Genomic DNA, 24,351 nt, shown 5'->3' on the forward strand with positions numbered 1-24,351 from the left:
AAAATTGAACGGTGGACAAGGCTCCCAGGCGAGAGAGATTGCATAAACTTTACTTCCAGCATCAACAAACACACTGTTCTGAGAGCGGTGAGCAGAAACATGTTTAGACTGGTATGGCCAGGGAGACAGAACACTAAACAATGAGGTCACAGCAAGTCTGGGTAAACTGACTACTCCAGAGTGCTTGCTAAATTTGATTTGAGTACAGTAATGCCACTATGAGTGGCTCCCACTGTATCCTTGAGGGGTATTTTTTGAATTGACAATATCATTTACCACAGGTCTGGGAGCCTCAGGCTTTATGTCGCACCTTTAGCTTGTGGTCAAGATTACTTTTGGCATATGAGAATTTATTGTAACGCAAATGCCTACAGAGACACATGGGGATTCTAAGGACTGGATTGTCACCGAGTTGGGACGATTCCAGAGCCCTTTAAAAATGGTTGCTGTGTCTCAATTCCAGGATTGCTAACCCCATTCCTGGGCTGTGTGATTTTCATGGTTTCCTTTCTTGGATCTGGCCTGGTTGATGTCAAAAGCCCCACATGGCTGGCTCCATTGGGAGATGGGCATGTCCTAATCCTCTGCAATTTTCACAGATTTAAGGCCAGCTTTGTATAGAATTGTGGTTCATGGCCCCTTGGAGGAGTCATGAACTCTAGTGTGCATGAGAGAATCTTTTAAAAGTAAGTTCAAAATTCCCTCCTCATGATCCCTTGTGCCAAGGTAAGGCCTGCCCTGCACTCCCAAGACCATGCTCTCTACGCTAAGCCATAATCGGTCATGCCTCTGATGCCAAAATATGTCCCTCCCCCTACCCCCCATGCCCATCATGATCTCTATACCAAGCCATAGCCCCTCATGCCTCCTAAGCCAAGTAATGCCCCCACCCCCCACCCATGGCCCCTCATACTCTCTGTGACCAGCTATGTCCCTCCACAGAGACATGAGTTAACCCAGGATGCAATGTAACAAAAATAAAACTTAGTCCAGTACTGGGAATGACTCCGCTATCTAACGGCATTCTGGATTTTTTTTCAGGCCTGAGCGGGGACCATCCTTCGAAGGCTGCACTCAGTCCTGCTCTGAGGAGCTCGGCTCAGGCAGGGCATTCCCCCAGGCCCAATCACCAGCGTGGGAAAAATGTCACCTGGGCACCTTGGCACAGTCAGCCTGGCACATTGATAGTGCTCCTGGCAGCCTGTGGTTTTCAATAGCAGATTGGTTGAAATGAGCAGAAGTGAAAATGATCAATGTTCGGAGATGCAAGTATGCAGTCTTGATGATGGAGAAGGGGTTGTAAGTTCAGAGGTTGTAACCCTTGTCTTCCAAAGTCTTAGAATGGAGCAACAATCTTCACACCTCCAATATTATTATGAGACACTCACAATAGAAAGAGTGGAGGCGAAGTGCGAATACCGAGGCGGTCAGCATAGCAATGAGAAGTTGTCAGTCTGGCTCAGAACAGCCTGTTTTTGTGTTGTATATTCTAGCATTTCTATATAACACTGCTACTGCCAGTCCTACTGAGGGCACTTTCAGTTATCAAAAAATAAATGGAAAAGAAAGCAACCGGACCACAGATTTTAAAAATACCTTCCAATATGTATTAAATTGGACTTGGAAAACTCAAATAAAATTTTAATTTGAAAAATCATTGGTCAACAATAGTGTGGAATGCCCTTCCACGCCATCACTTAAGCTAACTACCACTGAAGTTGTATGGATTTTAAATGCAATAAAATTCGTCTCACCTGTGAAAGAAAATGGTTGGGTCAAGAGGCACATAGGAAGAAGTCTTTCCGACCCTTGACCTTGCTCAGTCTTTCGATTGGAACGTGACCTGCAGGTATCTCATTTCCATTAACTCCCTTTACCAATGTTTACACCATATCCCTCGATACCTTTACCTAACAAAAATCTATCAGACCCAGTTTTAAAATGGTCAATCAAAACCTCCTTGCCATTTATATAAAGAGTGGTCCCTGACATCTTCTAAAGTCAAGGAAACATCAGCCAAGTTTATGCAAATTGTCCTCACAATTTAACCCTTTTGCCCTGTTATCATTCAGGTGAAGCTGAGCTGCCCCTTCTCCATGGACAGTCCTTCCACGTGTCCTTCCAGAAATGTGACGCCTAAAGCGAGATTTAGGTCAATCAAACAATGTTTCCTCTGGGGAGCAGCTGTTCTATTGTTCTAATAGCTGCCTGGGTGCTCAATCGCTGGTCCAGGCTCTCTGATCTCTGTGGTCAATTTCACAATGTTTATTGACACAGGTTAATTGGTTTCAAGAATCTGTGGTTCTTCAAACTTCAAAGGGCAGGGCCTAATGACCTCATCCTGTGTTAAAAATATTTTGTAATAAGTAAAGAGCAGTTAGTCCATCAAGCCTACCCAATACTCATGATAGCTGAGGAATGATCACTGGGCACTTCCCACGCACTCCGCTGCCATGTAAACCCTCAGAAGAGGCAAAACAAAATCAGAGAAGAACCAAGAACCCAATAAGGGGCAAAATAAGGGGCTCTGGAAAATTTTCCAGGTGATTGAAACCAATTCAGGAAATCATGGATATTTGCGACATTTGCCTAATTCATGCCAAACACTTACAGAGACATTACTGCTTCAAAGTGTTGGGTTTGAACACAGATAACTTGGTTGGATGACTGAAGCTGCTTATCTCACTCCACATAAAGGAGAATTATTATTAAAAACTTTTCCTGAGGTTAGAGAGTTTGCAGCACGGGATACTAAGCTTCAGTTTCTCTGACATTACTAACTTTCCCAGTTGATGTCACTGTTGGTGATGAAGATCTGTGTTGGTGTTGGAAACAGTTAAAATTTCCCGTAGATTAGGAGGGTTTTAGACCTTTGAATTACACATTATTTTTCATTCACTCGAGTGCACAATGGACAAGATGTTACGGGCACCGTGCACACCTGTACATTTTACAGCATTAGTTTAATTTGCGTCGAGGCGACCAGGGAAACATTTTGATCCCTACAGAGTGTTCACCTTAACTACCTTTATTGTTGTATAGTAGGAAAATGTTACAGAGTATATAAAAGATCCTATAGTCACTTGGTAATACAGTACTTGAGCATAGTTGAGAAAAGGAGAGGTGTTGTCAAATGTTTTCATCTTGCACTCATCAGAGGGTAGCACAGTGGTTAGCACTGCTGCATATGACGCGGAGGACCCGGGTTCGATCCCGGCCCCAGGTCACTGTCTGTGTGGAGTTTGCACATTCTTCCGGTGGGTGCCTGCGTGGGTTTCACCCCCACAACCCAAAGATGTGCAGGATAGATGGATTGGCCACACTAAATTGCCCCTTAATTGGAAAAAAATTATTGCGTACTCTAAATTTATATTTAAAAGTAATCTTGCACTCAGCAAAGGTGAAAGAAAACAACAATTTATACTACATGGTACGAGAGTGCTGATTTGTTGGCAAGTGGATTCGGATTTATAGAAGCACTGCCATGGAGAATGCACCAGGGGATAGTGAACTGCCGAGCTTTTGGTTAAAATCAAACCAGGCAGGTTGATTCTAATTGGTCAGAGCATTGCCCATTCCCTGTGGTAACATTTATTTCCATCTCTCCTCATTATCTAACCTTCATAAGTTTTCCTTGTGTGCGCTGATTGCAATATCTCTGCTGCACAGCCACCAATGTACCTAATGGGGCGTGCAGTTACTTCCCACACAGGTGAGTTACTCCCACACCAGTGGCGTTAGACAATACAATGCTTTCTCTATATTTTAAAAAAGAAATAGTGCTGAGATACCTTTACTCTGCCAGAGAACAGCAACTAATACCGGGGGGCAGATATCGCTGGAGGAACGGAAACAGCTGATCAGCATGAGTGAGGAGCAGTGGAAAATGAAAGGCAAAGGTGCATTCAACGACTCCACACAGTTCACCGTGGCGGCACGAATGGCAAAGAAAGGTCAGTCTCAACATTCTCAATCTTAGAACATTTAATGAGCGGGAAACTGATACTTGACATCTCAAAAAGAGTTTTCTTGGAAACACAACAGAAAATTCGAAGTAGAAACAGAAAATGTTAGAAATACTCAGCAGGTCAGGCAGTGCTTGTGGTGAGAGAAACAAGAGGTAACCTTTCAGGTCAATGACCTTTTATCAGAACTAAAATCTACAAGGATTGGTTCCATTTTCCAGCTGCGCAAATGTATTTTCCAGGGCTTGTTTCCATATCTCTCTTTCGTTTAGGTTTTAACCACCACCTTTTCTACCCTAGCTGGGCAACTTATCTCTGAGCCCTTTATAATATCTTCCCTAGGTGACCACCTCAAGGTTCCCAAAGGTCAGGAGGTAGGTCAGAGTACTAGAATCACAGGAGCACGGCTCATGGATAAACTTGACCAATCCTAAGGAAATCCTCAAATGACCGATTCACCAGGGTCTGAAAATTGGTTTGCACAGCTCAGCACTGACTGTGTTCCAGACAGTCTACTCTTGCAATGAAGAGGCATTAGGTGGGCCACCTCATTTGAATATGCAAAAGACTAAAGCCAATTTGATGCACAGCTTCTGGATGCCTCTTTTCCTGGCTTTATCAATATGGTGGCTGGCATGCTCCCAGTGCAGAATGCTGCCATGCACATCACCCACCAAATTGGACACTTTGGTGTCTGTTTGTCACTTTTGAAATGTCAAAGTGACAAACAATGTCGAGACCCCACGTGCACGTTCCGTCTCTACTTTTGGGTTGCAAACAATTGACCTATGAATTGTATTGAAAGCTAGGTGTCAAATGGGTCAGATTAAGCTGACATGAAACATCAATTGATAGGAATGCAACCCCCTCTGGCAATAGTTGCAGATGCAGAATGGAAAATCTCAGGAGTGATAACACCTGCTATCATCATTATTGTTTTAGGTGCAGTGAGACTGCATAACTGAAATGTTTGCTTATTCATACCACCATCGCTGAAAAATTGGTTGACAGGATTTTAAGTCCCTTATTATCTTACCTCCTCTTAATGTGAAAAGTTGACAGACTAATGTGTACAAACGGGGAATGCCGCCAGCGTGATCACTGGCTTCTGCAGAGTTGGCTGGTCTAAATTCGAGAATAAAATCAAAGCATCAGCAACTGTCACTCCTCTAGCGCTTGTAACGTAGTCAAAAAAAAAAACCAAGGTGTTGAATAGGAGCATAATCAGACAAAGCGTAGCCTCACGGGTGGGGTCTTTCAGCCCTGTCTACCACTGGGATGGTCCAGTTGAGCCGAGAGTGAATGGATGCTTGGCTGAGCCACTGAATCCCCTGTGGCGAGTGGGTCCTGCCGCGATGGCCCAGAAAATCACGGCTCAAGTCAGGAGTGGATCGATTAGGACAGATGTGTGCGTGTGTCTGTGTCTCTGCGTATCCCTGTGTCTGTGTGTCCGTGTGTGTTCATGTCTGTGTGTGTCTGTATGTGCGTGTGTCTGTGTCCCTATGTGTCCCTGTGTGTGCCTGTGAGTATCCTTGTGTGTGTGTGTCTGCGTATCTGTGTCCCTGTGTCTGTATCTATGTGTCCCTGTGTATGTATCTGTGTCCCTGTGCGTGCGTGTTTTGTGTGTCTGTGTGTGTATTTGGTGAGGAAAATGTTGGGCTCTTTCTTGTTATCGTCCATTGACGACTGACTCGAGGACTCAAGTGTTCAGAGCATGTCAGAAGCTGGCATGAATTATCAGATCAAAGTTAGTATCTGTGGGAACCATAGTTCAATAGGAATCATTGATTCTTACAGAACAGATGACGGTTATTCTGTCCATCTATGCTGTACCAGTTCTTTGAAAGAACTATCCAATTGGGCTCACTCCCCTGTTCTTTTCCCATTGCCTTGCATTGGATTTCCCACCATTCCCAAATGTAGAAGGGGGAGCAAATTGGGGGCATAATAAATTCCAAGGTAGATATTTGCTTCAGAGTGAGGTTTGAATCAGACACTTTTTTCCTTTAGTGCTAGACCTCATCAGGTGTAAATACAGGAAAAACAGTCTGCGATGTATGGAATAATTTTGAGTTTTATGCTGAACTAAACTACGGTGTGGAGGGTAGGGGGGCCCCTGGTGAGCACAAGGTGTGAGATTTCTAAACACGAGCCAAATCTGCATCAATTAATCCAAGTCTAGCCTGAAAATCCCAACCAGTCCTTGTTTGGTTGGCTTGTTCAGGAATGGAGTGAAATGGAATTCTCTGATCTTTGAGAAATCAGAACCTGGAGTAACAACACAGATGGAACAGGTCCAGGCCTTCACTGGTATTGCTGCCTGACAGAAAGTGCAGAGTTAAATCTGGAAGGTTCTGGCGCATGGGAAGAGAAAGAGAAGAATCCTGCTTTGGCCACCATGGGCGGGATTCTCTCAGCCCGGGGCCGGGCTGGAGAATCCCCGCGACCGGTGTGAATCACGCCACACACCCCCGACGTCGGCATGCAATTCCACACAGAATCAGCGCCACTGGCGCCAGCGTGGTTGGCGCGACGCCGGTTGGGGGTCACTCTACGCGGCCCCCCCCCCCGCCCGGGATGCGCCGAGTGGCCGCCGTAAAAACCCGAGTCCCGCCAGCACCATCCACACCTGCTCTCAGCCGGCGGGAACTCAGCGTGGAAGGGTCAGGGGGGAGCCTGTGGGTATGGTGGGGGGGGGGGGGGGGTCGGACCAAGGGGAGGGCCTCTGATGTTTACCTGGCCCACGATTGGTGCCCACCGATCGGCGGGCCAGCCTCTCTGGCTGGGGGCCTCCTTTCTTCCACGCCTGCCCCTGTAGCCCTGCGCCATGTTGCGTCGGGGCCGGCGCGTTAAAGGGAGCCACTGCACATGTGCGCATTGGCGCCAGTGCCACTGCGCATGCCCGGATCCCGTGGCGCCCAGTTCATGACAGGATCAGCAGCTGGAGTGGCGTGAACCACTCCAGTGCCGTGCTGGCCCTCTGTAGGGGCCAGAATTGCTGATTCTGAGGCCATGTTGATGCCGTCGAGAAACGCAATGGCACTTCCGACAACGTCAATATTTAGCCTCAGGATCACAGAATCCCACACCATGCCTTAGGCTTCATAGTCTTGAGTATCTTAAAGGAAGTCTTTATTAACAACTCATAACTATGTACATAAACACAATAGAGGGTACAGCTGACTCCAAGTGGGACAATTTTGAGGCCTTCTCATGAGAATTAAGAAGCTGGATTCGCGCCAGAGTGGTTGCGATCCCTGATTTTCCCTAACCCGCACCGACGACGTCAGGAGATGCACGGGCACAAAGGGCGTGGAACTAGTTTAAATAGATTTGCATAATTAGCACCACCCCCACCCCGGCCAAATCCCACCTCACTAAATATTCATATGTCGGAGAGGTTTACAACAGGTTTGTCCAGAAGTGAGGCAGTCAAGGGATCTCTCCGGACACTGCCTCCTGGTACATGTTGACACTGCCAGTTTGGCACAGTGCCAACCTGTGCCAGGGCAGTGTTGGGGTGGGCCCTAGTGGGAGCCCCATTGTGGGGGGAGATGCATGGATGGGTAGTGCCGGAATGCCGGCTATACTTCTGTGGTGGGGTGGGTGTTCAATGCCAGTGGTGGATGGCAGAGGGGATTGGGGGTGGAGGGGGGGTGGCTTGAGGACCGGAATGCTGATGAGGATTGTCATGGGGGTATGTGGGCCAACATCCTAGTGATGGGGTCTAGGGGCTGCTAGTCAGTAGCACTGATTGGGGTGCCATCTTTAAAGATGGCATCCCGATCTCTTTGGAGTCGATTGCTGACTCTGAGGCCCCTCCCTGTCACAGTTATAACGTAAACCATGCTACTCATTGTTTTTCCTCATGATTTGGCGAGAATACTGGTCTGTGCAAATGGAGCGTTGCATGCCAGTTTTCAGTCTCAGCCTGACACTTTGCCAAATTCTGATAAGATTCAGCCCTTGGCCTTTACATATCTCTGTCCATCTCCAGACTGACCCTGGCTCTTGGATATGTGCCTCCTTCCATCAATGTATGTGTGGTACTGTAATCAATCCCACATGTAACCCCTTTATATATCAACATCGACTCCGCCCCAAGTCTTTATCCCATGGATATAGAGTTACATTAGTTTGCTTCAAGTCTTACAACATTGTAAGTCCAGTGAATTTACTTTATTGTTAAAACCTTAACACTATTCTAACATTATTGCTATCACAGTATTAATGTTAACAACATTCTCGACTACAACAGAGAGGAGGGCCCTTTGGGGATAACTAAATAGTGAGCAAGGGTAGGGACAGTGGCCAATTTCTTCATGCTCTTCCCAGCTCAGGAGAGCTCTGCATATATTTATACAGTCCAGCAGATTACCATTGTTGTTAAGATCAGTAAACTCAGCACAGACGATAAGCTGAATTTTGATCCTTCTGGTTTGGCCAGCACAGTCACAACCGTGCTAATAGTGAAGGGGGATAGCAAACATCATAATCTTTGTAATCTGGGATTGAAGCGCTGGCTTTTGTATCATTAAGTAGGCACATAACAATGGCATTATTAATGTTACATTTAAGATGTTATAATTATTCTGAAATACCATTTTATTGAATTGCAGGGTTAGTATCCACAACTGTAGCAACTGACGATGATATAATTATTCCATTCAAGAAAGTTGCTATAGCAACGAGCACGCCAACCAAACCTCTGATGGGTGAGTGGAGCTTTTCAAAGTGTTATAAAAGTTTTAATCAGTTTGAGACATAAGGGGCGGGATTCTCCCATCCCGCTGCAGAGTGACCACGCCGTAGTAAACGCTGTCGCGTTTTACGACGGCGTGAACAGGCCGCTGCCAGGAGTAATTCTGCATGGCGCTAGAGCGGTTCAGGGCGCTCCAGCTGCCGATCCCGGCGTGAACTGTGTGCCACGGGATCTGCGCATGCGTAGTGGCGCCGGCGCCAACGCGCGCATGCGCAGTGGCCTCCTTCAACGCGCCAGCCCCGACGCAACATGGCGCAGGGCTACAAGGGCCGGTGCGTAGGAAAGGAGGTCCCCAGCCAGAGAGGCCGGCACGCCGATCGGTGGGCCCCGATCGCGTGACAGGCCACATCAGAGGCTCCCCCTGGGGTCGGACACCCCCTCCACCCCCACAGGCCGCCACCCGACCCTTCAACGCCGAGGTCCCGCCCGCTCAGAACAGGTTAGAACGGCGCCGGTGGGGACTCGTTTTTTTTCTTACGGCTGCACGGCCCATCCGGGCCGGAGAATTGGCGGGCCGGCCGCGTAGAGCGGCCCGCGACCAGCACCGTGCCGACCACGCTGGCCCCAATGGGGCCGATTCTCCGCCCTGCGGTGCGTGTCGCCATTGGGGCGGCGTGGCCCGGTCGCAGGGATTCTTCGGCCCAGCCAGGGCTGGGAGAATCCCGCCCAGATGATTTTTATTTTTATTTCAGTTGAATATATACATACCAAGCTTATTCATTAATTTGCGTAAAGACATATTGTGCAGAATCTTGCTGAGGTGTCGGGAATCTCACCTGTCAGGTGGAGCACCAGCGAGGGGTCCCCCACTCCTGCTTTGTATAAAGGCCTGCTGAACCACAAGCCAAACGCAGTGGTGAGGCCAGAGCCGGGCCTTGCCCTGGAATCAAGAAGCAGAGGTCAGATGTCTCGCCTACCAAGAGCTGCTGGCCAGTCAGAGACTAGAAGCTCATCAGCACCATAAGAGAGGTGGTGGCTGCTGCAGGAAAAACAGCTACTGGGGGCCCAGGACTGCAGAATGACCAGGCCACAGGGTGGGGGTCACGGGGAGAGAAGACAAGGATGTTTGGTAACGAGAGCAAATGTTTAGCTTTCAGTGGACCCCTTCCCACTTCTGATTCCCAGTCCACCGCCTCCCCCGCCCCCACCTCTGCTCCCAAGGAGGGTGACCAACTGGTTGTATGGTTTTAGCTGCCATGCTGAGCGCATGCAGGCTTAACTACAGCTGAGTTAATATTAGCAACAGTGGGAGAAGACCCTTAAGTAGTCATTAATTAGCCACTTAATGATCTCGATTTGTGGCAGGGAGGAAAGGTCAAGCATGGACCTTCTGGACCGAGGGGATAGGCAGCAGGGTTCTGGTCACCATTGCCACCACCGAGAGCACACGCTTTCACCATTTATCTGGGGAAATGCATGTTCGAAATGAGCACCATTGCTGCAGCAAATGGTTTAACTTTGTTGCTTGAACAGAATACAGTACTGGAGCAGGCGGGGAAAAGCGGTTATGCAGCCAGCTTTTCCCGCCATAATATCCAGCACTTAAGAAGAAAGAAATCCTGGAGGCGGGCCCCATGCCATCAAACTGGTGGGGCGGTGCCTGAAAAAGCTGGTAATGCCGGGTTTCCACAATCTGTTTTTTAAAAAAAAGAGGACCCTTGCCGCATGCGGGCAACCCCCCCCCACCGCCACCACGTTCACAGAGACCACCCCATGTACATTGGAAACCCCTCCTCTCCCATGGTGCTCTCTAGGGAGGCCACTGGTACTTCACTGCATACTGTCTCTGGTGCCAGAGGGCAGTGCCAGTGAACTATTGGGGCATGCCCCGACCCCCCCACCGGTTCCCATTTTTCAAAACCTGTTGTAAACCTCGCTGACATTTTATTTTTAGAAATATTTTTATTCAAATTTTTACATATTTTTAACAAACCCCCCCCCCTTACAGAAAAAAGAAAAACAAAGAACACATAAATAAACAATAATAAGCACAGTAGAAAACACGAAGTACACTACCCCCCCCCCCCGTCTCCTGGGTTGCTGCTGCTGACCACCTCCTAACGCTCTGCTAGAAAGTCTAGGAACGGTTGCCACTGCCTGAAGAACCCTTGCACAGACCCTCTCAAGGCACATTTTACCCTCTCCAATTTAATGAACCCTGCCATGTCGCTGATCCAGGCTTCCACGCTTGGGGGCCTCGCATCTTCCACAGTAGCAGAATCCTCCGCCGGGCTACCAGGGACACAAAGGCCAGAATACCGGCCTCTTTCGCCTCGTCCGATACCCCAAATAGTGCTAACCCCCAGCTCGGCTTAACCCGGGTGTTCATCACCTGAGACACCGTCCTCGCACTACCCCTCCAGGATCCATCCAGCGCTGGGAACGCCCAGAACATGTGGGTGTGATTTGCTGGGCTCCTCGAGCACCTCACACACCTGCCTTCCACCCCAACGAACCTGCTCAGCCTCGCCCCTGTCATATGCGCTCTGTGAAGAACCTTAAATTGTATCGGGCTAAGCCTGGCGCAAGAGGAGGAAGAATTAACCCTACCCGGGACGTCCGCCCATGCACCCTCGTCTATCTCCTCCCCAAGCTCCTCCTCCCATTTACCCTTTAGCTCCTCCACCGAGGTCTCTTCCTCCTCCTGCATCTCCTGGTAGATCACCGAGACCCTGCCCACTCCAACCCACACCCCCGAGAGCACCCTATCCTGGATCCTGAGTGCTGGAAGCAGCGAGAACTCCCTCACCTGCCGTCTTACAAACACCCTTATCTGCATGTACCTGAAGGCATTTCTGGGGGGTAGCCCAAATTTTTCCTCCAGCGCCCCAAGGCTCGCAAACGTCCCATCTAAAAACAGGTCCCCCCTCCTTCAAATCCTGCCCTGTGCCAGCTCAGGAACCCTCCATCCATTCTCCCCGGGACGAACCGATGGTTCTCCCGGATCGGGGACCAAACCGAAGCCCCTACCTCACCCCTGTGGCATCTCCACTACCCCCAAATTTTCAAAGTCGCCGCCATCACCGGACTCGTGGTGTACCTAGTCGGTGGGAGCGGCAGCGGTTCTGTCACCAGCGCTCCCAGATTCGTGCCCACACAGGATGCCATCTCCAGCCTCTTCCATGCCACCCCTCCCCCTCCATTACCCACTTGCGTATCATCGCCACATTGGCAGCCCAGTAATACCCACACAGATTAGGCAACGCTAACACTCCTCTGTCCCTACTCCGCTCCAGAAACACCCTTCTCCCCTCGGGGTCTTTTTCGCCCACATGAATCCCATGATGCTCCTACTGACCCGCTTAAAAAAGGCCTTAGGGATCAGGATGTGCAGGCACTGGAATATAAAAAGGAACCTTGGGAGCACCGTCAGCTTCACCGACTGTACCCTACCCGCCAGGGAGAGTGACAGCATATCCCACCTTTCAAACTCCTCCTCCATCTGCTCCACCAGCCTCGTCAAGTTGAGTTTGTGTAGGGCCCCCCAGCTCCTGGCCACCTGGATCCCAAGGTACCGAAAACTCCTTTCCGCCCTCTTCAGTGGAAGCTCGTCTATCCCCCTTCCCTGGTCCCCTGGGTGTACCACGAAGAGCTCACTCTTCCCCACGTTGAGCTTATACCCGGAAAAGTCCCCAAACTCCCTGAGGATCTGCATCACCTCCAGCATCCCCCCACTGGGTCCGCCACATAGAGTAACAGGTCATCGGCATACAACGATACCCGGTGTTCCTCCCGCCGCCCGGACCAGCCCCCTCCCTTAGAGCCATAGCCAAAGGCTCAATTGCCAATGCAAATAGCAAGGGGGATAGGGGGCACCCCTGCCTCGTCCCTCGGTACAGCCGAAAGTATTCCGACCTCCTCCGATTCGTGGCCATACTCGCCACCGGGGCTTCGTAAAGTAGCCTAACCCAACTAATGAACCTCTCCCTGAACCCAAACCTCCTCAACACTTCCCAAAGGTACCCCCACTCCACCCTATCGAAGGTCTTCTCCGCGTCCATTGCCACCACTATCTCCGCTTCCCCCTCCACTGCAGGCATCATGATTACGTTAAGGAGCCTCCGCACATTGGTATTCAGCTGTCTTCCCTGAACAAAACCCATCTGGCCCCCGTGAATCACCCCCAGGACACAGTCCTCAATTCTGGTAGCCAACACCTTCGCTAACAGCTTTGCGTCCACGTTGAAGAGAGAGATTGGCCTATACGACCCACACTGTAATGGGTCCTTGTCCCGCTTCAAGATCAGCGAGATCAGTGCCCTGGACATCTGGTAGGGCCCCCCCCTACCTCGCCTCATTGAAAGTCCTCACTAATAGAGGGCCCAGCACGTCCATGTACTTCCGGTAAAATTCCACTGGGAACCCATCTGGCCCCGGTGCCTTCCCCGCCTGCATACTCCCCAGCCCCTTGGTCAGCTCCTCCAGCCCTACCGGTGCCTCAAGCCCAGCCACCTGCTCCTCCTCCACCCTCGGGAACCTCAGCCGATCCAAAAATCGACGCATCCCCCCCTCCTCCGTCGGGCGCTCAGACCTATACAGCCCCTCATAATAGTCTCTAAATACCCCATTTATTCCCACCGCACGCCGCACCGTGTTCCCCCCTTTACCCCAATCTCCCTCGCTGCCTCCCGCTTCCGAAGCTGGTGTGCCAACATCCGGCTAGCCTTCTCCCCGTACTCATACACAGCCCTTTGCGTTTTCCTCCACTGCACTTCTGCCTTCTTGGTGGTCAACAGGTCGAACTCGGCCTGAAGGCTTCGTCGCTCCTTGAGTAGTCCCTCCTCGGGGACCTCTGCATACCTCCTTTCCACCCTTAAAATCTCCCCCACCAATCTCTCCCTCTCTCCTCTCCTTCTCCTTGTGGGCCCTAGTGAGGATTAGCTCTCCCCTAAACACCGCCTTCAGCACCTCCCAGACCATCCCCACCTGCACCTCCCCATTATCGTTAGCCTCTAGATAGCTTTCAATGCACCCCCGGATCAGCCTGCTCACCTCCTCATCCGCCAGCAAGCCCACATCAGGCGCCACAGCGGGCGCTGGTCCTTCTCCTCCCCTAGCTCCAGCTCCACCCAATGCAGGGCATGGTCTGAGATGGCTATGGCCGAATACTCCGTGTCCTCGGGATTAGTACCCTGCTCATAACAAAGAAGTCTATCCGGGAGTAGGCTTTATGGACGTGGGAAAAAAAAGAAAATTCTCTGGTCCCCGGCCTGACAAACCTCCATGGGTCCACTCCTCCCATCTGGTCCATAAACCCCCTCAGCACCTTGGCCACCGCCGGCCTCTTACCCGTCCTGGACCCGGAGCGGTCCAATGCTGGATCCAGTACCGTGTTGAAGTCCCCCCCCCATTATCAAGCTCCCTGCCTCCAGGTCCGGAATCCGGCCCAATATGCGCCGCATAAATCCGGCATCGTCCCATTTCGGGGCATATCCATTCACTAATACCACCTGCACCCCCTGCAGCTTACCACTCACTATCACATACCTACCTCCATTGTCTGCCACGATGTTCAGCGCCTCAAACGACACCCGCTTCCCCACCAAAATCGCCACCACTCGATTCTTTGCGTCCAATCCCGAGTGGAAAACCTGCCCTACCCACCCCTTTCTCAGCCTAACCTGATATGCAACCCTCAAATGCATCTCCTGGAGGCGTCTCCTGGAGCATAACCACATCTGCCTTCAGTCCCTTCAGGTGCACGAACACACGGGCCCTCTTGACCGGCCCGTTCAGGCCTCTCACATTCCAAGTTATCAGTCGGGTCAGGGGACAGCTGTCGTGGTGCATATAGGCACCAACGATATATGTAAAAAACGGGATGAGGTCCTACAAGCTGAATTTAGGGAGTTAGGAGTTAAACTAAAAAGTAGGACCTCAAAGGTAGTAATCTCAGGATTGCTACCAGTGCCACGTGATAGTCAGAGTAGGAATGACAGGATAGCTCGGATGAATACGTGGCTTGAGAGATGGTGCAAGAGGGAGGGTTTCAAATTCCTGGGACATTGGGACCGGTTCTGGGGGAGGTGGGACCTGTACAAATCGGACGGTCTGCATCTGAGTGGGACCGGAACCGATGTTCTCGGGGGTGTGTTTGCTAGTGCAGTTGGGGAGGGTTTAAACTAATGTGGCAGGGGGGTGGGAACTGATGTAGGAAGTCAGTGGGGACGGAAACAAAAGACAGGAAGGGAGAGTGTGTAAAGCATGACCAGAGAAAGCAGGGCAGAGAGCAAGGAAAGTCTACATTAAACTGCATTTATTTCAATGCAAGGGGCCTGATGGGCAAAGCGGATGAACTCAGGGTATGGATGGGCACATGGGACTGGGATATTATAGCTATGACTGAAACATGGCTAAGGGAGTGGCAGGGCTGGCAGCTCAATGTTCCGGGGTACAGATGCTATAGAAAGGATAGAACAGGAGGTAAGAGAGGAGGGGGAGTGGCGTTCTTGATTAGGGAGAACATCACGGCAGTACTTAGAGGGGATATATCCGAGGGTTCGCCCACTGAGTCTGTATGGGTGGAACTGAAAAATAAGAAGGGAGAGATCACCTTGATAGGACTGTACTACAGGCCCCCAAATAGTCAGCGGGAATTTGAGGAGCAAATATGTCAGGAGATTACAGATAGCTGCAAGAAAAATAGGGTGGCAATAGTAGGGGACTTTAACTTTCCCAACATTGATTGGGACAGCCATAGCATTAGGAGCTTCGATGGAGGGAAATTTGTTGAGTGTATTCAGGAGGAATTTCTCATTCAGTATGTGGATGGACCGACTAGAGAGGGGGCAAAACCTGACCTCGTCTTGGGAAATAAGAACACTAACAGAAGTGTTAGTGAGGGATCACTTTGGGACAAGTGACCATAACTCCATTAGTTTTAAGATAGCTATGGAGAATAATAGGTCTGGCCCAAGAGTTAAAATTCTTAATTGGGGCAAGGCCAATTTTGATGGTATCAGACAGGAACTTTCAGAGGTGGATTGGGGGAGACTGTTGGCAGGCAAAGGGACGGCTGGTAAATGGGAGGCTTTTAAAAATGTGTTAAACAGGGTTCAGGGTAAGCACATTCCCTTTAGAGTGAAGGGCAAGGCTGGTAGAAGTAGGGAACCCTGGATGACTCGAGATATTGAGACTCTGGTCAAAAAGAAGAAGGAGGCATATGACGTACATAAACAACTGGGATCAAGTGGATCCCTTAAAGAGTATAGAGATTGTCGAAATAGAGTTAAGAGGGAAATCAGGAGGGCAAAAAGGGGACATGAAATTGCTTTGGCAAATAATGCAAAGGAGAATCCAAAGAGCTTCTACAGATACATAAAGGGAAAAAGAGTAACTAGGGACAGAGTAGGGCCTATTAAGGATCAACAAGGACATCTATGTGCAGAGCCACAAGAGTTGGGTGAGATCCTGAATGAATATTTCTCATCGGTATTCACGGTGGAGAAAGGCATGGATGTTAGGAAACTAAGGGAAATAAATAGTGATGTCTTGAGAAGTGTGCATATTACAGAGGAGGAGGTGCTGGAAGTCGTAAAGCGCATCAAGGTAGATAAATCCTCGGGACCTGATGAAATGTATCCCAAGATGTTGTGGGAGGCTAGGGAGGAAATTGCGGGTCCCCTAACAGAGATATTTGAATCATCGGCAGCCACAGGTGAGGTGCCTGAAGATTGGAGAGTAGCGAATGTTGTGCCCTTGTTTAAGAAGGGAAGCAGGGAAAAGCCTGGGAACTACAGACCGGTGAGCCTAACGTCTGTAGTAGGTAAGTTGCTAGAAGGTATTCTGAGAGACAGGATCTACAAGCATTTAGAGAGGCAAGGACTGATTCAGGGCAGTCAGCATGGCTTTGTGCGTGGAAAATCATGTCTCACAAATTTGATTGAGTTTTTTGAGGGGGTGACCAAGAAGGTAGATGAGGGCAGTGCAGTAGACGTTGTCTACATGGACTTTAGCAAAGCCTTTGACAAGGTACCGCATGGTAGGTTGTTGCAGAAGGTTAAAGCTCACGGGATCCAGGGTGAGGTTGCCAATTGGATTCAAAATTGGCTGGACGACAGAAGACAGAGGGTGGTTGTAGAGGGTTGTTTTTCAAACTGGAGGCCTGTGACCAGTGGTGTGCCTCAGGGATCGGTGCTGGGTCCACTGTTATTTGTGATTTATATTAATGATTTGGATGAGAATTTAGGAGGCATGGTTAGTAAGTTTGCAGATGACACCAAGATTGGTGGCACAGTGGATAGTGAAGAAGGTTATCTAGGATTGCAACGGGATCTTGATCAATTAGGCCAGTGGGCCGACGAATGGCAGATGGAGTTTAATTTAGATAAATGTGAGGTGATGCATTTTGGCAGATCGAATCAGGCCAGGACCTACTCAGTTAATGGTATGGCGTTGGGGAGAGTTATAGAAGAAAGAGATCTAGGAGTACAGGTTCATAGCTCCTTGAAGGTGGAGTCGCAGGTGGACAGGGTGGTGAAGAAGGCATTCGGCATGCTTGGTTTCATTGGTCAGAACATTGAATACAGGAGTTGGGACGTCTTGTTGAAGTTGTACAAGACATTGGTACGGCCACACTTGGAATACTGTGTGCAGTTCTGGTCACCCGATTATAGAAAGGATATTATTAAACTAGAAAGAGTGCAGAAAAGATTTACTAGGATGTTACCGGGACTTGATGGTTTGAGTTATAAGGAGAGGCTGGATCGACTGGGACTTTTTTCCCTGGAGCGTAGGAGGCTTAGGGGTGATCTTATAGAGGTCTATAAAATAATGAGGGGCATAGATAAGGCAGATAGTCAACATCTTTTCCCAAAGGTAGGGGAGTCTAAAACTAGAGGGCATGGGTTTAAGGTGAGAGGGGAGAGATTCAGAAGGGCCCAGAGGGGCAATTTCTTCACTCAGAGGGTAGTGAGTGTCTGGAATGTGCTGCCAGAGGTAGTAGTAGAGGCGGGTACAATTGTGTCTTTTAAAAAGCATTTAGAAAGTTACATGGGTAAGATGGGTATAGAGAGTTATGGGCCAAGTGCGGGCAACTGGGACTAGCTTAATGGTAAAAACTGGGCGGCATGGACTGGTTGGGCCGAAGGGCCTGTTTCCATGCTGTAAACTTCTATGATTCTATGATTCTAACCCAGCCCCCCCCACCCCCGCCCCCACCCCCCCCCCCCCCGCCCCCAGCTAGGTCCCCCCCTAGCTGCGTTGCTCCCCCCATAGCACTCCCGTAAGTCAGCTGACTCCTGCTGTCCCCGGCCACTCCCGCCACTCCCATCAACCACCCAGTGTGGTAGTCTCCCCCCCACCTCCTGTCGATCAGCAGGCACTCCTCTCCAACGCCGCCCTTTCCCCCCGGCCCCGCCCCCTTCCTTCCCTAGCGCGGGAAAAAGCCCGTGCTTTCCATCAAACCGGCCCCGTCCTCTCTGGCGCAGCTCCCTTTTGCGGCCTAATCCCAGCTCCCCCACCTCGGGCCTCCCATCTCCCCTCCCCCCAATGGGGCCCAGTCCTTCCAACCACCGATGCCCACACTCTCACAAAACCCCCACTTCGAACCATTTCACCCTATCCCACCCAGCACCCAAGGAAACAATACAGAACAGAACATCCACCAACATCCCCCAAAGCACAGTAACCACAGTAGCCCACCGCGACCTCCCTTCACAACTGACCCTCAGTCCGTGTCCAACTTTTCGGCCTGAATAATGGTCCACGCCTCCTCCGGCATCTCAAAGTAATGGTGCCGGTCCTTAAACGTGACCCACAGTCGCGCCGGCTGCAGCATCCCGAATTTCACCCCCTTCCGATGCAGAGCCGCCTTAGCCCAATTGTACCCGGCCCTCTTCTTGGCCACCTCCGCGCTCCAGTCCTGGTATATACGGACCTCTGCATTCTCCCACCTGCTTCTCCGCTCCTTTTTTGCCCATCTTAGGGCACACTCCCTGTCCACCAAGCGGTGGAACCGCACCAATACCGCCCGCGGCGGCTCGTTAGACTTGGGCCTCCTCCCCAGGACTCGGTGGGCCCCATCCAGCTCCAGGGGACTCGGGAAGGCACCCGCGCCCATCAACGTGTTCAGCATCGTGATCACATATGCTCCAACATCCGATCCCTCCACTCCCTCCGGGAGACCCAGAATCCGCAGGTTCTTCCTCCTCGACCGATTCTCCATGTCCTCGAACTTCTCCTGCCATTTCTTATGCAGCGCCTCGTGCTCCTCCACCTTCACTGCCAGGCCCAATATTTCGTCCTCATTCTCCGAAGCCTTCTGCCGCAGCTCCCGGATTGCCGCCCCTTGGGCCTTCTGGGTCTCGACCAGCTTGTCAATTGAAGCCTTCATCGGCTCCAGCAGCTCTGCTTTCAATTCTGTGAAGCAGCGCTTGAGAAACTCCTGCTGCTCTTGCGACCACTGCGGCCACGCTGCCAGGTCTCCACCCGGCGCCATCTTGGCTTTCCTCCCTCGCACTTTTCGCTGCACCAGAATTACATTTTTCACCGCTCCACTCCTGGTCCAATCCATACAGTGCCGGGGAAATCGTACTGTCACCTTCCCACACTGGGAACGGTCGAACAAATGCCGCTGGGGCCCCTAAAAAGAGCCCAAAAGTCAGTTTCTGGCAGGAGCTGCCGAACGTGCAACTTAGCTCAGCATAGCCGCAACCGGAAGTCCCTAAACCTCGCTGACATAACATCACGCCAGTGATGGGGGAGATCCCACTGTGGGAGGATGATACAGCGGGAAAACCCTCTAATTATGTATTGATGTATTTGAATGAGGTTCCCTGGGCAGGAACCTCGTTATGTTAATGGAAGGGGGCGGGGACAATCGCATCCAGAGATCTCACTGGCGAGATTCTCGTTTTTGGCTTCTCATGGGCAGACGTAAAATCTCGGCCAGTATAAAATAAAATACCTGGCAATATTGCTTTCTTAACTTGTTAAAAGGCCTCAACAAGAATGCACCTTCCACTGCCATAATCATCTTTATACTGGTCGACAGTTCGGTGTTATGGGCTCCCAGACTCCTTCCGACATGTTCCCATTTACTTTGCTTTAGTTTCCTATTTTGTAATCCTCCGAGTCCACGGATCTAATGCTCTAATGGTGGTTCAGAATGGAGATGATACCAGGCAGGGATAGGTTGCGTGTCAGTCCATTCAACATACACTATCACTCCTGTATCCATACCTGCTGGTTTCTGTGCCAGATAAAAATGATGCTGGGAATGGGGTATGTGGCTTGACAGATTCAACTGGAGCCCAGTGCGTTTTTCTTGGAAACAAAGGGTGGAATCTTCCGATTATTTGTCAGAGTGTCAGGCCGAGCATGTAGCTCTTCAGCTGCGTAGCTGAGTTTTCCCTCCAGATTCTCTAACGCTCTGTGCACAGAGAATCTGGGGCGAGATCTTTGCTGTTTTAATTCTTAATGTTTATTCTTTGATGGGATGTGTTTGTTGCACATTCCTACTTGCTCTTGAACTGAGTGACTTGCTCCGTAATTTCAGAGGGCTGTTAAGAGTCAACCAATTGCCATGGGTCTGGGGTCACATGTAGGCCAGACCAGGTAAGGATGGCAGGTCTCTTCCTGGAAAAGGCCTTAGAGAACCAGTTGTGTTTTTTAATGAGAATTCATGGGGCTGGATTCTCCATCTGTGGGCTCCTCCGCTTCGCCGGCTGCGCCCTGATGCCCACGGATTTTCCGACGGTGTGAGGGTGCCCACATTGGAAAACCCCATTGGCCGCCTGGCGGGACAGAGGGTCCCGCTGCCGGCGGGGGCATGCCGCACCATGAAACGGGTGCGGCGGGACGGAGAATCCCACCCATAATGTTTCACGGTCACCATTACTGAGACCAGCATTCAATTCCAGATTTTATTCATTGAATTTAAAATCCACCAGCTGCCATGGTGGGATTTGAACCCTGTCTCCAAAACATTAGCTTGCGCTTCTATGATCAGTGACATTACCAATGCACCACCCCCATTCACCCACCATCCCCTCGACAAAACATTTTTGATCAGAACAAAGCTATAATTTAGTTAACAAGGTTGGGGTAGGGAGTTATATACTAATGGAAAATGAAGGTGTAAAACTACTTAATAACTTAAGTGTAACATTTAAATACGAACTAATAATACAGCTTTCCAATTGCCGACAACATCTTTGTGAAAGTCTGGAGCACAGTGCTCCCCTTTGGCAATAATCAGCTGTTTTAAGCTCCACAGTAACACACTTCAATTGGTTTGCTAGAATAGTCTGAAAATGTTATTGTGCCCTACGGTGTCACACAATTCTTCTTTCCAAAGATCTCTTGGCTGTTCCAAACCTTCAGTTCCTTGTTTCAGACATTACAAGTTGCCCTGACATGCCCCTGGAGAGTGATGCTACGCTGGATAATCTGGAGAGCTTCCTCAAAAAGTTGCATTCTAAAAGTAAGTTCCGACCCACGATCACCTTGTTTGAGTTGTTGTCCTGTCTGTCGCCCCTCAGGGAAGGTCAATATCCAACGAAGGATTAGCCATTAATGGACTGCACTGTACTGGGGACCTGAACTACCTTCCACACCCTGGTGTAGTATTACACAGCACTGTAATTACTATTCAGTGACAGTCTTGGCAAGAGTCTTAAGCAGTTGTGCCTAGAAGCATTACGTTGGAGTCAAATTGACTGGGTTTGTGCTGCAACATTTTCAAACAGAATCATAATCGGTGAACACACATTAAGTATAACACATTCAAATTCATCCGAAGACCCAATTCTATTCGCGGTTGACCCATTTGCCAATGGAACGGCAGCCACTACCTTCTAAGAAATAATTTGCTGTTTTTGAGATATTTCGAGGTGGAGCAGAAACTGATTGGTCGGCTCCCACCCCTGCTGTCTCTGCTCATCCAATCAAGTCATCGTTTCTTGTAAGGGAAATTGATTACGAAAATAGGCAGGCTATGCTTCAATGGCACAGGGCATCGGTGAGACCACATCTGAAGTATTTTGCACAATACTATTCTCCTTATTGAAGGAAGGATGTAAATGCGCTACAAACAATTCCGAGACTAATTTCAGGAATGGACGGGTTGTCTTATGAGGATAGGTTGAACACAGGTCTCAACATAGGCCAGATACCCAGCTTTGACTTTCCTGTGCTCTGTGGCCCAGTCTTTCGCAGCTGAATAACCAGGCAAACTCAAAGGTGAAACTTAAGGCGGATTCTCCAACCTTTCCCGACAGATCCCGCTGAAATCGAGCCCCCGCGGTGGGTTCCCTGTGAGCAGGGCAAGTGAGTCATGCAGATGCTCGTGGACTTTGACAGGACCAGAATGTCTTGCCAGTGGCCAATGGCTCGCCTCATCTGCCACAGGAAAGCCCACCACTGCGTTGGGGGGTTGCAGGGGCAGGAGATCCAAGCCTTCATTTTTTTCTCTCACAAACTGCCTGCGATAATGCAGCACTGAGTGCGAGTTGCACTGCCGGTGATGCCGTCTCTCCAATGAGACATTAAACCAAAGTCTGGTCTACCTTTTCAAGTGGACAGAATGGACCCAGTGGTACCAATTCAAGAACAGCAAGGGAGTTATCCTGATAAATAATATAAATATTCTGCAGATATTGGTTAACCTTGTGGTGATATGCATCACGATAAATACACAAGGGGTTAATGTAGATACACTAAGACACTGTAAATACACAAGGGGTTAATGTAAATACACTTAGACCAGATAAACACTAGAGGGAGCACCGAAGACATCATCACACACAGACATTCAACCAATAGGTCAGCAAGATAGGACACGACCAATGGGCAGTCAAGACACACACAGAGATGACCAAAGGGGGCTACCCGTATAAAAGGACAGGGCACACATGCTCTTGCTCTTTCCATCGGCGACACTCAGAGAGACAGGGGCAGATCAGGGAAGCATCACACCCACCGCATGGATTAGAGCAGACTGGTTAGTTAGTTGAGTTACTATAGTTAGATTAGCAAGAGAGTTGAACTCAACTGGGAGAATAGTTAATGGTTCAATAAATCTTATATTGAACCAACGCCTTCGATTGGTGTATACTTGATCAGTTAATTGCATCGTGTGCAATCTGTGTTACCCCAGGGTGAACAACATGACAAACCTGAGATTTCTCAGCCAAATATTATCTGTTATTCAGCATCATCAGCACAGATTATTTAATTGTTATCACATTACTGGTTGTGGAAGCTTGCTGCGCACAAATTAACTGCCCTGTGTCCTTACTTTAAAACACTGACTGAGCTTCAGAAGTAGTCCACTGGCTGCCAGGTGCTTTGGGACTTCCTGAGGTCGCAAAAGGTGCTATATAAATGCAAGTTCTTTCTTTTGAGGTTTTGTAATTGAATAAGGAAACAAAATCTAATCACCTAGATCTCTAGGTGTTGGTGCAATTGATGTAACTTTGTGCAATCTTTATCCCAGCCACGAGCAACGTGGAGACAACGATCACTGTGACAGAACAGGCAGTGAAAGAAGTGATGAGGCCAGATGACGATGATACCTTCAATAAATTCTACAAGCATACACCCACCATTCTGATGTCCGATGTGGTGAAAATCGAGGAGAGTTTTGATGCTATTTTTGAATCCAACACCCCAAAGTAAGAGTTACACAGTGTCACTCAAGGGGATTTGCTTTGAATCATAGAGGAGAGGTGGCACTTTTTTTGTTTCAATTAAATTCATAAAGAACTCCAGAGAGACGAGTGGGATCAAATTGGAGGAGGACAGATACAGAAAGAAACAAACTGGAAAGAAACAATAACCGCAAGTCTTCTCCTTAGATTAAACAATGGCGTGGAACAAGAAGAATAGAGGTTCAGGGCAGCAAAAGGGGTATGTTTGCAAATCTTTTATTTACTTTGCACTTTCGGCAGGCAAGAGAGGATAGGATACAGTTCAGGAGTGAAGGTGAACGTGTCTTTTTTTGAGTTGGTTTGATGTTGTGTCACCAAATTATTGGTTCGATGGTCTGAAAGTACAAAGTGACCAAAAAAAGGTAATTTCCTACTCCAGTCAGATCAAAGTACAAGTAATATCGCGAATGAAACTGTTACTGACCAGCCACCTAACATGGTGAAAAACGTCTGGCGGCTCCTCACTTGGAGCTACGTTGACTTTTACTATTGACTACTTGCAGACTGACCTCCGAGGTGGCGGAACACAAACGAGCTGTGAGACCTCTACGGAAGACGCAGTGTTCTCGCAATCCGCTGAGAGCATTGGCTGCGCGAGAAGACATCCGTCAGGAGTACACAGAGCAGCGTTTGAATGTGGCTACAGTGGAGGTCAGGAGGATCAGGGCCGAGAGAAGTAAGTCAGAGAGGGTTTCCTCCTTTAATTCCCCCTCAGTGTGTTGGAATGTATCTTCCCAGAATCCTCTATATAGAGATCCAACACAGTAGAGGCCATGTGGCCCATCATGTCTCTGTTGTCTGTCACATCTCTTTTGCATCCTTTCCAAGGCCTAAACAAATGGACATTTTATTCTGTTTAATTACAAACCCTTAAAGAGATGGAACCTGCAGGTTGAGAGTATTCTCTCATTTCATGTTTTTTTTCAAATACATTAGCTGATTTTCCAAGCCTCCCCTATTGAAAAATTCTTTG

General features: G+C 49.3%; 1 protein-coding gene across 1 annotated transcript in view; it reads left to right on the forward strand.

Moving 5' to 3' along the window:
- The window catches only part of LOC140398386 (supervillin-like), a 144,395-nt gene that overhangs the window by 48,210 nt on the left and 71,834 nt on the right, over nucleotides 1-24,351 (forward strand). Inside the window, 5 exon segments of the mRNA XM_072487015.1 lie at nucleotides 3,806-3,953; nucleotides 8,585-8,680; nucleotides 21,065-21,151; nucleotides 23,165-23,342; nucleotides 23,882-24,054. Coding sequence (XP_072343116.1) covers nucleotides 3,806-3,953; nucleotides 8,585-8,680; nucleotides 21,065-21,151; nucleotides 23,165-23,342; nucleotides 23,882-24,054 — 682 coding nt within the window.

This window comes from Scyliorhinus torazame, chromosome 21 (genome assembly GCF_047496885.1).
Source record: "Scyliorhinus torazame isolate Kashiwa2021f chromosome 21, sScyTor2.1, whole genome shotgun sequence".
Classification (NCBI taxonomy): domain Eukaryota; kingdom Metazoa; phylum Chordata; class Chondrichthyes; order Carcharhiniformes; family Scyliorhinidae; genus Scyliorhinus; species Scyliorhinus torazame.